This window comes from Boleophthalmus pectinirostris, unplaced genomic scaffold (assembly GCF_026225935.1).
Source record: "Boleophthalmus pectinirostris isolate CB_2022bp ecotype Guang Dong unplaced genomic scaffold, ASM2622593v1 HiC_scaffold_8, whole genome shotgun sequence".
NCBI classification, from domain to species: Eukaryota; Metazoa; Chordata; class Actinopteri; order Gobiiformes; family Gobiidae; genus Boleophthalmus; species Boleophthalmus pectinirostris.
This window is the reverse complement of record NW_026571515.1, coordinates 24,928,025-24,941,726: the sequence shown is the minus strand read 5'-3', so window position 1 is coordinate 24,941,726 and position 13,702 is coordinate 24,928,025. Positions and strand designations below refer to the sequence as shown.

The window sequence follows — 13,702 nt, the reverse complement described above, 5'->3', positions numbered from 1 at the left end:
ATACTTTGGTCCCTGGGCATAGGGTTCCGAATCACTGTCATACACGGCTTAAGGCTCTATCATTGTTATTGTGAATAGTAATGTATATTTGAATAATAAAAATGTTGATGTAAGCCAGGTGGCCAGGTCACTGGCATATAGCACCTGGTTAATGGCATATGGTGTAACAGTCAAGGAAAAGAAATAGCATCTCTATGGTGACAAGAAGGTAGGCATCTTAACACAAAACTCATTTCTGAATAACAACATCACAGGGAGACTTCAATATAGAGGCTAGTTCTTTTATTGTTGTTGTCATTTTAAAGCAGTGGCATAGATCACCTGAAAGGTTATATTTTCAGAGTGCTTGTCTTCCATTTTGACGTCACTGAATCCAGAGTTCCTCAAAGCTGCCATATACACTTCAGGTTGCCAGTTATGCAATGGCATTACTTGCTTTGAAGCCAAATAAGACACCGTAGCCAGCCTTAGAGTGGTCACCATAAACGCTCCTGAGTGATGAACACAAGGTAGAGTGCAGTGCAGTACAAGTGTCTGATATAAAAATGGTGAAGATCTACAAATATGAATGATTTATCTATTTCGACCAGTTCCAGGTGTTGCATAGCTACAAATTATGGTACACATACAAATCAAGATGCTGCCACCACTGTCCTTGATGTAAGCCATTATTGTTCAAAACTATGACTGTGGTCTCTGAAATTTATCCTTACTTTAACTTGGTGGTTATAATACCGAGAATTGTTAGAAAAAAGTTCAGCCATGTCATTTTCCTATTGTACCTGGTTTCATCACTCGATGTAACTCTGAAGTCCCTTTCCTCAGATCAGGCCAGAAGTAGTAACAATTACAGTGGAAGACTTTGTCCACAGAGTTGTCTGAAAGAGGCAAGGCTGCGACATCACAGCAATGAAGAATAACTTTACCACTGGCAATATGCTTCTTCAAAAGCATGTTTGCTTTCTGTCAAGGAAATCAGAAGTTAAAATCAAGAACAAAATACTAGTATAAAAAAGAAAGAAACAGCAGCCAACCATTTCCCATTTCGACAAAACAATTAGTTAGAAACTAAATAATGCTAAACATTATAAATGAAATTTATTACATGCATATCACCACTTGGCCATTTTTGTTTTCCAAAAGTAAACTAACTCTCTGGGGAAGTGTTGTATTGGATATATCACTTACATTGTGCATATACTCAGAGTGGTCTACTCCTATAAGTCTCCCCTTGGGGTCATAGAGCAGTTTAGCAGCTGACTGTAGACCAAGCCCAGGGCCATGTCCGACTTCAAGCACCGTATCTCCAGGCTGAATGCCGCAGAGCCTCACTGCATTCTCCTCCAACACTCTGTTCCGCTTTATGAAGAACCTGCTGACCAACCAACCTCCTATGGACCACGTGGGATGGCCCAGCTGTTTACCAAGCTTCTCAGGCCACATCTTTCCTATAAAACAAATGTTAATTGCAAAACCCAGTAGGCTTTAAAAAGCAAATTGTAGATATGTTTCAGTGACCTCAAATTCCCAGTTGGAGTGGGCGTCAAACTTTGCTTGCAGACCATCTACCAAAGAATTTAGATCCAGCGATTCTCTTTTAGCTTATATGCCTTCTTTTTCACTGGCATGGCACTGTTATTGTGGATTAATGCATTACTATCTAAACTCAACGAGGTGGTTGCTTGTATAAGCGGTTATTTATTAACAGGCTATTCAATTGCCTTACATTACGTTCTATTTCTTACAACCAATCGTGGTTTAGCCATTGACTGTGGTTGTTGCAGCCTGAGCTCTTGATAAGTTTCTGTTCCAGTTGGGGGCGGAGCATGCGACTTTTCTCATTCTCCCTGTGCGCACATGCGCACCGATAGCACCTTTTGCTCCATTTTTATTGGCAAACTTTCCTCCCTGTATTCTTACTTTTTAATGTGGTTTCTTCGGGTTTACTTCCTGGTATTTCTGTCTGTGAGTCATAAAGTGAAGCCTTTATGGCATTTCGTTAGCCTGTTCATAAAAAGAAAACAAAGAGATAAACGGACAGAACATAATATAGTTTACGATTTCTATCTTATCATGGACTGTCAAATTTTCACAAAATCAAACTCACTGAATTGCCATTGATAATTTGCAGCTGCTTCCTGCTATCATACCGCACACACCCCATTTGCTTGGGATATGTTTCTTTCGTTTTCATTTCCCGGAAGGATTAAATGTGAAATTGTGTGTCTCGGTTGGTCCTGCTTTAAAAGGACATTGTAAGTGCGCGTAGACACAATCTACAAAACTTGGGACAACATCTTGTGATTTTCCCCCCTACACTATCTGCACAAGCCTATAGAAAATGTTAATATGGAAGAAGTTTGTCCTGCAGTTTTGGTGAAGGTAAGTTCAATTTAAATGCATTAGAGAGAGGACTATAAAAAAAACTAACATTTCCCCCCTCTAAAGTTATGTTTACTTGGCATTGTAAGAACTTGAATGAATAACTGTGTGGTTGCTTTTTGTAGCAAGAGAATAAAGACCGTCTTTTACTGAAGCCACTGACACAAGGGGCGCATATTGCTCCGTCCTTTTATCACAGCCCCTCTCACCTTCTTCTAGCTGCTTCTTCTTCAATGCAAGACGACCTATGGCATTTACCTGGACGTCTGCGTAAGTTGTACCGATCTTATCTCACCTGAACTGTCACTGTATGGACATGTGTTGTATTTACCTAAAAAGGGTTTTGGACTGATCAGCTCTTTGTGGCCACAATGTATCTCTGTATTTATTTGGTTGCCATGTAAAATGAAAAACAATGTGTAGGTATAAACCCATCACTGTGGGATAAGGAGGATGTTGCCTTGTGGTTGGTCTGGGCTCAGAAGGAGTACTCTTTGCGCCCTCTTGAAAAAGGACACTTTGAAATGAACGGACGTGCGTTATGCCTCTTGACTAAAGAAGACTTTAGGCGACGCTGCCCCAGTTCAGGTATGAAGATAGTTGAAAAAAAAAATACTAGATTCAAATAAGAGTATGTAGCCTTATAGTAAAACATTAACTACTCAATAATATAGACTTTCTAATCCGTCAGGTGATGTACTATATGAGATTCTACAGTGTGTGAAACAACAAAGAAGAAAAGCTTGTGAAACCCCACAAATGCCTAAAACTTGCAATGCAACCCAAATTCAAAGCCCAGTTTGTAGCCTGATCTCCAGTCACAGCACCCAGCCTGCTCCAGCCATACCAGGTGAGTAAAACAGAAACAAAAACTGTATTCAAGAACAAGGAATCATGAATTATTTTATCACTCAAGAATCAAACTTGTTAAACAGGGAAAGATTATATGAGAATCTACTTCCTGAAAAGCCAGTCTAGTGAAAAGTTTGTTTTTGGATAGGAGAAGGATAACGCTGAAATTGTTAGCGAACTTGTCTTCCACTGAATGACTTAAAAATCATCAGAAATTGCATATCTAAATTACTCCTAACCTATTTAGCTTTATACATATTTATCAAGACAGGCTTCAATCCTTGTACCATTTGTAAAGGTTTATTGTCTGGAAAGTCAGTCTCTACTTTTGCTTTCGTTTTAGGTTTAGTTTACATTTCCCTATTTTGACAAAGTCTTTGTTCTCACCTGTGATTGTGACAGACCCTAGTTCGACCATCACTGCTCCACCACAGTGCAGCCTACGAGACCCTCCTTTAATTGTGTACCAGCCACACACTCCACTAACCCAAAATAGTGAGTAGTACTTGATTTTCACTTGAATTTCTTGGTATTGTTGATGCTATAAGATGTTTTTTAGATGAATCAACAATAAAAGCCGAGCGTTCTCTAAACAACAGCCCTGACCCAGAGCCTCTGAACCTGTCCAGTCGGAAGAGGCCACGAAGTCCTATTCAAGCAGCTAATGGGCGCATCCCGGGTATACTTTATTTTACCTTTTATAGAGGTGTACTTTTCTTACTACAATTCTATAACTTTTGCTTATACTACTGCATTTGTCTCAGACTATTTTAAACATGGACATTTTTTCTTATCAACATTTTTCCAACACTATGATGAATGCATCTTCCTCTCTCTCCCATTTTTCATGTTCTACTGTTAACAAAGCCAACTAATGATCCCAAAAAATGTTCAAAGTTAAAGATATACTATAAATATTATGCATTATGTATTTTATATATATTATACAAAATTTAAGTTTAATGTTGTTATCGCCTCAAAAATATACTTGGAGTTGTGTTTTGTTTCATTAACACATGTGAGTCTGTCTACATCTCCAAAGCTCAAAATGCTCTGTTCCAGCTTGTGATGTCATGAAGTGGAAGTTTTCATGTTAACAGCTACCTTTTATCTGTTGTTTAGTAGAAAACAAAATTCCAGTGCTGAAATCATCTAAATTATTCTTTTGAAAGTGCAAGAAGTTTAAAAACACAATGCAGCTCTTCCTGGACTACCATATGACATCACAATGTGGGGTAGAGTGTTTTCTGTTTGAGAAGAATGCTGCCTGAGTTTGCATGGTTTGTGAGTTAAACGTGTGTGAATGAAACAAAACATATCTCCAGGTATGTCTGTGATGAGAAAACAGCGTTATAACATAGATAAGAAAATACAGTAATATGGGCACTTTAAAATATGTTATGGAAAATTTACTTCTTAATGTATTAACACTGACAAACTGTTCTGTTGGTCACAGAATGCCGGCTACTGTGGGACTATGTCTATCAGTTGTTGTGCGATGAACGCTATCAGGAGTACATCCGGTGGGAGGACCCAGACAGCCTTGTGTTCAGAGTGGTGGACCCCAATGGTCTGGCACGTCTCTGGGGGAACCATAAGGTATGCTTTAGTATTAGACCTCACAAAGATTAACCAGAATACCAGAAATAGAGCAGTGCAGTAGTATAATCTTTTCAGAACCGAGACAACATGACCTATGAAAAAATGTCCCGTGCATTGAGACACTACTACAAACTCAACATAATAAAGAAAGAGCGAGGCCAGAAACTCCTCTTCAGGTACATAATACATTTACATATGCTTTTCAAATACAAAACAAATACCTTTTCATTTTGAACTTATAGATTCCTGAAGACACCCCAAGATATTCAAAAACATGTTGTCCATGATGAACCATCAGAGTACAGTCCAGATCATGACAGGGACAATGCTGACCCTAGTCCCATACATGAAGAGCACCATTTTGAATTGTCCCCTGAAAATGGCTCCCCCAAGTCTCCTCCTGCACAGACTACCCCTGTTAGATAGGGAATGTATATTATTTTGTTATCATACAAAGTAGAATAATAATTACGAGAACATTTAGTTTCAATCATGTTAATCCAGATTATTTTCATTAAAACTGTATTATGTAATACGCTGTTCAAAACATCTTACAAGGCATAATCCATAAGGTTATGCTATGCTTTGTTACCAGCAGGTGGCAGTATAATTGCACACAGACATGACAGGTAAAAGCTTTATCCTCAGTACTAAATCCAAGTGTGTGTGAGTGTGTGTGTTCGTGTGCATGTGCGTGTAATATAATAAACTGAGCAAAATCATTTCCCTCATTTCCTTTTTCATTAATACCGGAATCTTAATTATTTATATTTTTGTGTATTTTTGGTTGCTGGTGTTTATGTTTATGTAGAAACTACGAAAAAGCCACGTATTTTAATGATCAGGCTGAAACAGTGAGTAGCAGTGTTGTAAAATACCTCACATGGCCATCGCTAACGTACTATGTCAAATTGAGTGGTTGAAAAACCTCTCCCCCTGTAGTCTGAATCATTAACTAACAGTGCTATTGTAAGGCTTAGGGAAAACTTATTTTTGACTTTAATCAATAAACTATTTTGCATCATGCCTCCTGGAGTAACCAGTTGTCAGTTTCTTGAAACTCCTATCTCAATTTCGTTCTCTGGATCTGGATTCATGGCTACTTACCAGTTAGGAGTAGCTCAGTGCCTTTTAAACTATGCACCCTGGATTTTAAAAACTGCTCCCCGTGTCCTTGGTGCCTCTGCTGGATCACTGGTAGCGGCTGCTGTTGTCTGTGAGATAGATTTTGGTAAGTTTTTTTTTTTTCTTAAATATTTGAACAGAGTATGTCTATAAAATATAAATATATTAAATATTAAATAACTGGGTCACTGTAAGCACAAAGGAGACTAATACAGTTGTCCGAAGTATCAGTGTATAGTGTTCTACTTTACAGTTTCCATACGGGATGAGATGTTACACTTTGCCAAAAAAGTGAAGGAGTTCAGACTTGGGCCTCTGAGCCCATCCATAAATGTGTTTCACTGGTTGGAGCAAGTACTACTGAAGCACATACCAGAAAAGGCTCACAAACTGGCCTGTGGGCGCCTGGCTGTGGCTATGACTAGACTGGAAGATGGAAAACACCTCATCATGACTGAATATCACTCAAAAGAGGATGTAGTACAGGTGAGGTTTTTTGTTTGTTTTTTTCAATATTGTTAACTGTTAACTTGGGCCAGTACTCGACTAATTTTCATGCATTTGTTTTAGGCTCTGTTGTGTAGCTGTTATGTCCCTGGTTATTGTGGCATGATACCTCCCTCTTTCAAAGGCATAGTAAGTTTCCCACCATTGTCAAACACTGAAGGTTGTGATCCTATAAAAAGTAGTTACTTCTAAATATTAAAATCAATTAGCGGTACTCAAAAATCATTGCTTTACTTCAAAGTGTTGTTAGTCTTTTTTTTTTTACTCACCTACAGCTTTTTTCTATTATAACTTGAAGAGCTATATTATACTCGTACTACAGCTACAATCCACCTGGTCTAATGCTTATTTGTAATAGGATATTACATGAGAAATACTAAATAGTAACTCAATTATGTTTAGGGCTACAGACTGAAAGTAGCGATGGAAATTTCTAGTACAGTGCTATGGCTATTTCTTTTGTAACAATCGATACATTGTCTATAAAAACAATAAATGAACTGTCTAGTTGCCTAACACTAATATTGTCTCTTGTCCCAGTACTGTGTTGATGGTGGCTTCACGGGGATGCAGCCTGTCCTCTCTCAGTGTCCCACTCTGACTGTGTCTCCATTCTCTGGGGACGTTGACATCTGTCCTGCTGACGCCCCCTGTCTGTGGGAGATGGTAGTGAGTGGGACGACACTGAAAGCTAATGGTCCCAACTGTGGTCGTGTTATCAATGCCCTCTACCCAGTGACTTTAGAGGTGAGGCCACTGAAATTGTTCTAAATTTTTGCTGATAAAATATACTGCATACTGTACAATATATTTTTTTTTTCTCCATGTAATCGCCTTAATATATAAAGATTATTATAGACTCTTAAATACTGCAAGGATTATTTGAATTTTACATTTTATTATGGCCTGTCACAATAATTACTATATCGATTTTGCATGTTTGTACATTTTCTTTGCAAAAGTAAGAACATTTGTGTTATTTTGTTGTAAAGGGAAAAAATTGGAGCTGTAAAGGGTTGAATAAGTGACTTTTGTGACTAATTATTGGTTCATTTATTTGGTGCATTTAATTATACTCTCTATTTAAAAAAATGTTTACAGGCATTTATTTTAATTGCTTTATTTTAATATCAATCAGTGGCATAAAGTAGTTTCAATATTATTGTTTATCTAATTATTTGTCTGTAGCAATATATCATGCTTCAAAATGTGTTATTGTGACAGGCCTGTTTGTGAACAGCAAAAGATGACAGTAATTGTAAAAGAGCATATGTTGCATACAAGCTCTAAATGCGTGTCACTTTGAAATATGTTTTTGTTAGTCACTGGAGGAAGCCTTCGACAATGGCTATAAAGACGCTATTAATTTCCTTTTGAAAAATGGTAAGTCAGCTCCTGCTAAAATCATTACAAATTGGCTGGGTTGATTTTCAGACTTGATTTGACTTGATTCAGATTTGATTTCAAACTTTTACCTGGCCTACAGATCTTGCTCCATGTTTAACTTTGCATAATGTAAAACCACTTCTGGAAAGCGCCAAAAGAGATACAGATGGTGAGAAGAAAGCCAGAAAATACCCTGACCACCTTCACAGACCACAAGAACATGAAAGTAAAAGATGATTCCGTTCAGTCAGAGTCTGTGATGGATTTGGACTTTATTCAAAATGGTATGGCGGCCAAGCGCACATGTAAATTTTAATAATCAAACCTAATTTTTTTATCTTACGTTTTATTTCTCACCACTTATTTCAGTCCTTCTGAGTAATATGATGACTAATGAGACCATGGTGGGGGTAACTGGAAAATTATTCTTGTACCTGCTCCTGCCCCTGCTCTTCCTGATCTTCACTGTCATGCAGAGCTGGCATAGGTAATTATTACCTCCGCCAAGGAGGTTATGTTTTTGCCGGCGTTTGTCTGTTTGTCTGTTTGTTTGTTTGTCTGTTAGCAACATAACTCAAAAAGTTATGGACCGATTTTGATGAAATTTTCAGGATTTGTTGGAAATGTGAAAAGGAAGAACTGATTTCATTTTGGGGGTGATCCGGAAGAAATCCTGGATTCTGGATCACTTTGAAATTTTAGTTAACATTGTGGTAAATGGGGCCAAAAATTTTGTTTCTCAATATCTCGGTTAATTATTGACCAAACCCCATGAAATTTGACTCAGGGATGGACAATCGGATCCTCTTTCATATTCCAAATTGAAAGATACGAGACAAATATTTATGGAAAACACAATTAATATGAGGGGGACTGTAGTAATTGGCGGAGGTCTGCGCTCTCTGAGTGCCTTTCTAGTTTATACTTTATATGATGTCAAGAATCATGTCAACTGTAATGTTTAAACCCCTCTTGTTATGTTTTGCAGATTGCAGTTTTGGTTCAGGGATTCTCCTCAGTGGATATTTTGGACTTGGGCAGGACTCAAACACTTCATTGTCTTTTTTTACCGGGTCTGCATCAGTACCATAAGGAAAAATATTGACGACAGGTAAATCTCATTAGATTTTCATATTTAAAGAAGACTTTTTTTTTTCAGCTATTTGGTATTAAACTATACCATACGTAGATCATGTTTTTACAAACCGCAATATTGATCTAAAACTAGATTAATTAGACTTGAATTCATTATAATTGACTTTTCATTTAAGAATTGACAGGTCCTTCATAGTGGCATTTCAGAGTAAAGAGCAGAAGATTTTCATTTACATTTTATTATTGCTGAAAAATATCTACAGGACTTTTTGGTAGGTGAAAACTGAAATCTTCTGCTTAAGAATAAAAAAAAAAAAATCACATATTCAGTCCCACATAAACATAACAGTTACAATAAATTGTATGAAATTACAAAAGTCATACAATGTAAATTTTAAGTTGGTATTTGTACTATATGGGAAGTTTCATCTGTATACTTTTATGTTATGTATGTTATGTTTGGAAATGCAAACCTGGCCATGCAAAATAAGTGCTTGATTTTTGTTCACAAATGTGTGTTAGAAAATAACTAGAGCACTTATACTCTGTTTGTGTTTTGTGGTTTAAGGGTGAAAATCATCATGATGATGTTTATGTGGTTCAAGTTTCATGTTGAAGTTGAGGGACCCCCAAGAACGAGGAAACACTTTGGGCCTACTGTGAAAACCTGTCCACTCCATGAAACTAAAAATGAGCCCAAATCTTTGAACCAGTTCACCAAGGAAAGCAAGAAACTAAATTAAAGATGAATACGCTGCTACATGCTCACCGCAGAGTCATTGGAGTTGCCATGTGCTTGTTTATTCATCAGCTGACTGAAGTGCACGCAGCATCTGAGCAGTAATGAGGTTTTCACAAATCGTTTCCTCCAAACCTCCACTGAATCAGTGGACACATAAGATAGTTGTCGTCGTGGTCCAGCTGGAGTTTCGCTTCAGGGCGTCCTTCTAAAGTGTTGCTAATATCCTTCAGAGGTAACATCGAGTCCTGTGATGGGCCACTTTAACACTAAACTCATTCAGAGTAGCCATGTCCTAGTGTGACACTTTTTGGAGGAAATGCTGTGAGCTAAGGCCAGCAAGAAATAACCATAACATTACCACAGTGACTGTCATTCACGTTTTGTCATGCTTGTCTGGAATGTAATTATATTGTTTTAATGTGTTTTTATTATGCAACATAGATCGTAAAGTGTGCATTATGTTCTTCAGCTTTATATCAGCAGATCATGCAGGCTTACTGCACAATCTTCAGTCTTTCTTTTTAGCATCATTCTACAACACAAAGTCAGAATTATTAAGTTTGTTTTGTTGTACATTGTATTGCAATAATGTTCAAACTTTAGTATTTCATTAGTAAAAGATATCATAATAAAATATCTTAATATTTATATAAAATAGCTTGCATGTCTTACTCACCACAAGATGGAGCAGGTTGAAAATGTTTTTCAGGAACACATTTTTAGAAGGTAACAAAGTCTGAGTTGCTGGTTAAATATTGAGTGTAACAGAATTTGGAGCATGTTGAGAGTAATAGAAGAAGCAAATAAAACATATGTGAAGCTTGATTAAAATTCCTAGCCCTAATGTGGGATATTCCACATGTGTCTAGCAACTTTATGGAATGTTTAAAACTTAATAATAGCCCAGCACATATTTTATTTACCTTGTAGCCTTGTCTGCTCATTATCACATAGAGCTGTTTATATGTATATGTGCTTTATACTTTTATAGCAGTAGCTTACACATCTAGTTATAGTCTTTAGCTCAATCCTACCAACTGTTAATTTACATTTAAACTCATGAGTAGTTTATATGCCATAAAATGCCAAAGGTGACTATTTTCCATCTGGTTAATAGTTGATGCTCCTTATACTGTATGTATATGTGAAGGTATGTGTTCAGTCTATGGTACCTTTCCTCAACTAGCATGGAGGCTATATTTAACTTTGAATGTGTATTTCCCTGTCTAGTACCAAGTATTTAGACAGACTGGACTGGATTTAGACAGAGCCACACTGACATTAAATTAATGAATTCATTCATTTTAGCTGGTGAGCGTGGATCAGTATCCATCACTTTGCATGGACTAAAATCTGTTTACACCCAATTCATGGGGACCTGCCTCCCTTATGAGGACAAACATCAGGTCGCCATGATGTAAATCTTTTATATTTAAAGCAACATTATCATTTAAAGGAGATGTAGGAAGCACACGCTCTTACTGTTTAAAGGTATTGCAATCACTTGCATATAGAGAACATGTAAAAGATGGTCTCACTCTCAGTCCAAGGACAGCATATAGGCCACTGATGAAGCAGAGGGAGCGCTACCACGAAATAATGATTGAGAAAATTATAAGTTAAGTTCAAATACAATACAATTTAATACAATAAGGTTAGACAGATAGTGACTGTGGTAAAGATTAAGATTGGTCTGAAGAAATGAATGTAAGTCAATGTAATGTTCCCAAAAAGCATGGAAACGCAACATGTGTGCGTGCGCTTGTGAATGCTAATATTTCCGGACATTGTTATTGGCAGTGAGCTTGAAGAGACCATTTGATGACTGTGCCACATGTTGACATTCACACAGCTGGCCTATTACCTGTCCACTGATCCTCTTACATAAGGCCTTTGGGTGGATCACAGAATAACCCCTCCATCTGCTGCTGCCACACACCAGACACTGATCTGGCCAGTCAGAGCCGAGCAGCCGGAGAGGCCTTTGGTGGATTTTGGTGAACACTAAACTCTGAAGTATGACCCAGCTCAAATATGCATGTGCTTTGAAAGTTGGCAGTGTGATTAAGTTTGGTAATATCTATCTTTGTTCTACTTGGGCATCAAATATTGATTAGAATGAGACTAAAATTAGTCTGTCTGCTTCCTGTTGCTCTGGAGATGACTGGGACTACATGACCTTTTCTGTAATCTCATTTGGCAGCTTGGAAATTTGAGCATAATTAAGTAAGGATGTCATACTAGCTTGTTTGGGTTGTAAAGTTGTTTACTTCCCCTTTTAATAACAAAAGGTGAAGATTGTGATTGCATTTATCTCGTTTGCTAAAACTTACATTCTATTTTGTGCCTGAGGTGATTCACATGGCAAATAGCTTGTCAAAAACTTAACAAACAATAATTACAATTATAGTCTTTTAGGCATCTGCAGGCGATTTAATAACACAATTTCAGCTTCATCAGTTTAGTTCAGTGAATTATATTGCCACATACAGTATATGCATGTAAAACTAACAGTAGCCTAGAGTCATTAAGATATTTGAGATAGGAAATTGGACTAAATTAAGTTGCAATTAAGAAAATGTTTCCTCATAGGTATTAATATAGATTATTTAGTTAATAGTATAGTCTGATGGAGGTCAAAGGTCTCTGTGTGTGCAAGTCTCCGTGTTTGTTTAATGGTTAATCTGTAGGAACAAATTATACCATCACAGATGTTGTTGACACTTCAATTCAATGTTCTATTTGCATCACGCTATGACCTTCCCAACTCCGGTGTTTTTCTCCATCTTACTTTGAATGTCAACTGCCATCTTTTCCTAGTAAAACCATGTGATGTACTGCTGCATTCATTGTGACGTTAGTAACACATCAGTTTGAACTTGCCTGGCCAGTGACGAATTGTTCCAAGAAAATTTACAAATTCAAGGAAACCTTTTGTTTGAACTAGTGCTGTTTTTTTCTTGCTGAACCGTCGATCAGCTTGAGTGATGATGTTTTAAAAGCCTTATCTCAAACTGATTCATTTTCTCTCAGAAGTCATCAAAACACTATGTATGCTTGCTTACACAGTTTATTTGAGTCTTTAAACTGATTGATGTGTGGTTGGTCAATTTGATTTCAAATTGAGAGGAAACCTTCCACAGCAGTTCACAAATAGCTCTTGATGCTTAGTTCTACTTTCCATTTTCTAACATAAAACCTGACTTATAATTGAGAAAATGAAACTCAGACATCTACCCACACTGCACAATGTGTAGAACAATAATGCTACTGATGTTTTTCTGTTATAAACAAACCTGTATAAATCAGATGAGCAACATCACATGACCACTCTGAGGAAGACTGCTAGTTAGTGAACAATCAGATCTGTCAGCTATGAAAACAAAGTAAACCTTGGTCTGAAAAAATAATAAAATATAATAAAAATATATTATTAACAAACTCCACCACTTGCCTGGTGTCCTCCCTGAGCCTTCTCAATGCTGCATATCTCTCACTGTTGTGGAACTTTCCATCAAAGCCACTCGTTAATGATAGAGCAACCTCATGCATGTTTCAGCACTGGACAGGGATCTTCCACTGGGCACAAGCAGCACTTTTACACAAAACAGAGACAAACATACAAAAACAGGCTCATGCGTTGTATATCTACCAATTCAAAGTACTCTAATAAGAATGCACAAACTCCTTTTCTGCTTTTCAGTTTCTGCTCTGAGTTTTATAAAGTAAAGCAGGTCTGCAAATCAAATAATGCAACATCAAAAGTAACACATAAAATGGTCTTGCTTCAGTAGTAATTCCATGTAGGATGAGAAATATAATGAAATGTATGCATAACAGGGGAAGTGATTGAGAAATATTTATTATTTATAATGGGTAATCCCTCAGCTCATTTTACTGATTACAACTTTGATGAGGTATCTAATGACGGTAATGGAGTACAATTTTAGACGTTTTCCAAACCCACTCAGCAATGTAATCGTGCCAGACACCTCATGTTAGACTCATCTG

At 37.2% G+C, this 13,702-nt stretch overlaps 3 protein-coding genes across 5 annotated transcripts; 2 read left to right on the top strand and 1 right to left on the bottom strand.

The window, feature by feature from the left end:
- Positions 1–267: 267 nt before the first annotated feature.
- Positions 268–2,169, bottom strand: zgc:194242 (uncharacterized protein LOC100005854 homolog). Of its 3 annotated transcripts, XM_020930029.2 has the most exons (5): positions 2,108–2,169; positions 1,519–2,004; positions 1,189–1,448; positions 783–963; positions 268–491 (listed from the first exon to the last, which is right to left on the bottom strand). In XM_020930029.2, exons 3-5 carry the CDS (start codon positions 1,441–1,443, stop codon positions 295–297), a joined length of 633 nt encoding a protein of 210 aa, XP_020785688.1. In that variant the 5' UTR covers positions 1,444–1,448; positions 1,519–2,004; positions 2,108–2,169; the 3' UTR covers positions 268–294. The 3 variants fall into 3 exon arrangements, with proteins under 3 accessions (XP_020785688.1, XP_055021833.1, XP_055021832.1); XM_055165858.1 differs by lacking the exon at positions 2,108–2,169 and having other exon boundaries at positions 1,921–1,998; XM_055165857.1 differs by lacking the exon at positions 2,108–2,169 and having other exon boundaries at positions 1,189–1,443; positions 1,519–1,895.
- On the top strand, positions 2,135–5,558 carry etv7 (ETS variant transcription factor 7). Its single transcript, XM_020930019.2, has 9 exons — positions 2,135–2,382; positions 2,508–2,652; positions 2,806–2,970; positions 3,074–3,232; positions 3,637–3,729; positions 3,794–3,913; positions 4,691–4,833; positions 4,912–5,012; positions 5,079–5,558. The coding sequence occupies exons 1-9, from the start codon at positions 2,350–2,352 to the stop codon at positions 5,260–5,262; spliced, it is 1,143 nt and encodes a 380-aa protein (XP_020785678.2). The 5' UTR covers positions 2,135–2,349; the 3' UTR covers positions 5,263–5,558.
- A 291-nt stretch (positions 5,559–5,849) lies between these two features.
- Positions 5,850–10,348, top strand: pnpla1 (patatin-like phospholipase domain containing 1). The gene is made up of 11 exons (XM_055165908.1): positions 5,850–6,067; positions 6,215–6,447; positions 6,532–6,597; positions 7,009–7,215; positions 7,791–7,851; positions 7,955–8,086; positions 8,118–8,138; positions 8,224–8,341; positions 8,843–8,965; positions 9,126–9,221; positions 9,518–10,348. Exons 1-11 carry the CDS (start codon positions 5,860–5,862, stop codon positions 9,690–9,692), a joined length of 1,440 nt encoding a protein of 479 aa, XP_055021883.1. The 5' UTR covers positions 5,850–5,859; the 3' UTR covers positions 9,693–10,348.
- Positions 10,349–13,702: the final 3,354 nt, after the last annotated feature.

What these genes read in the sequence shown, in the direction of transcription:
- etv7 (XM_020930019.2), top strand. Translation starts at nt 2,350, where the DNA reads ATGGAAGAAGTTTGTCCTGCAGTTTTGGTGAAG. An exon ending in GTCCTGCAGTTTTGGTGAAG is followed by an intron (nt 2,383 to 2,507) that starts GTAAGTTCAATT and finishes TGCTTTTTGTAG; the next exon opens with CAAGAGAATAAAGACCGTCT. An exon ending in GCGACGCTGCCCCAGTTCAG is followed by an intron (nt 2,971 to 3,073) that starts GTATGAAGATAG and finishes CTAATCCGTCAG; the next exon opens with GTGATGTACTATATGAGATT.
- zgc:194242 (XM_020930029.2), bottom strand. Translation starts at nt 1,443, where the DNA reads ATGTGGCCTGAGAAGCTTGGTAAACAGCTGGGCCATCCCACGTGGTCC. An exon ending in ACTCTGAGTATATGCACAAT is followed by an intron (nt 964 to 1,188) that starts GTAAGTGATATA and finishes TTTCCTTGACAG; the next exon opens with AAAGCAAACATGCTTTTGAA. An exon ending in ACATCGAGTGATGAAACCAG is followed by an intron (nt 492 to 782) that starts GTACAATAGGAA and finishes TTCATCACTCAG; the next exon opens with GAGCGTTTATGGTGACCACT.
- pnpla1 (XM_055165908.1), top strand. Translation starts at nt 5,860, where the DNA reads ATGCCTCCTGGAGTAACCAGTTGTCAGTTTCTTGAAACTCCTATCTCA. An exon ending in TCTACCCAGTGACTTTAGAG is followed by an intron (nt 7,216 to 7,790) that starts GTGAGGCCACTG and finishes TGTTTTTGTTAG; the next exon opens with TCACTGGAGGAAGCCTTCGA. An exon ending in ACAAGAACATGAAAGTAAAA is followed by an intron (nt 8,087 to 8,117) that starts GATGATTCCGTT and finishes AGTCTGTGATGG; the next exon opens with ATTTGGACTTTATTCAAAAT.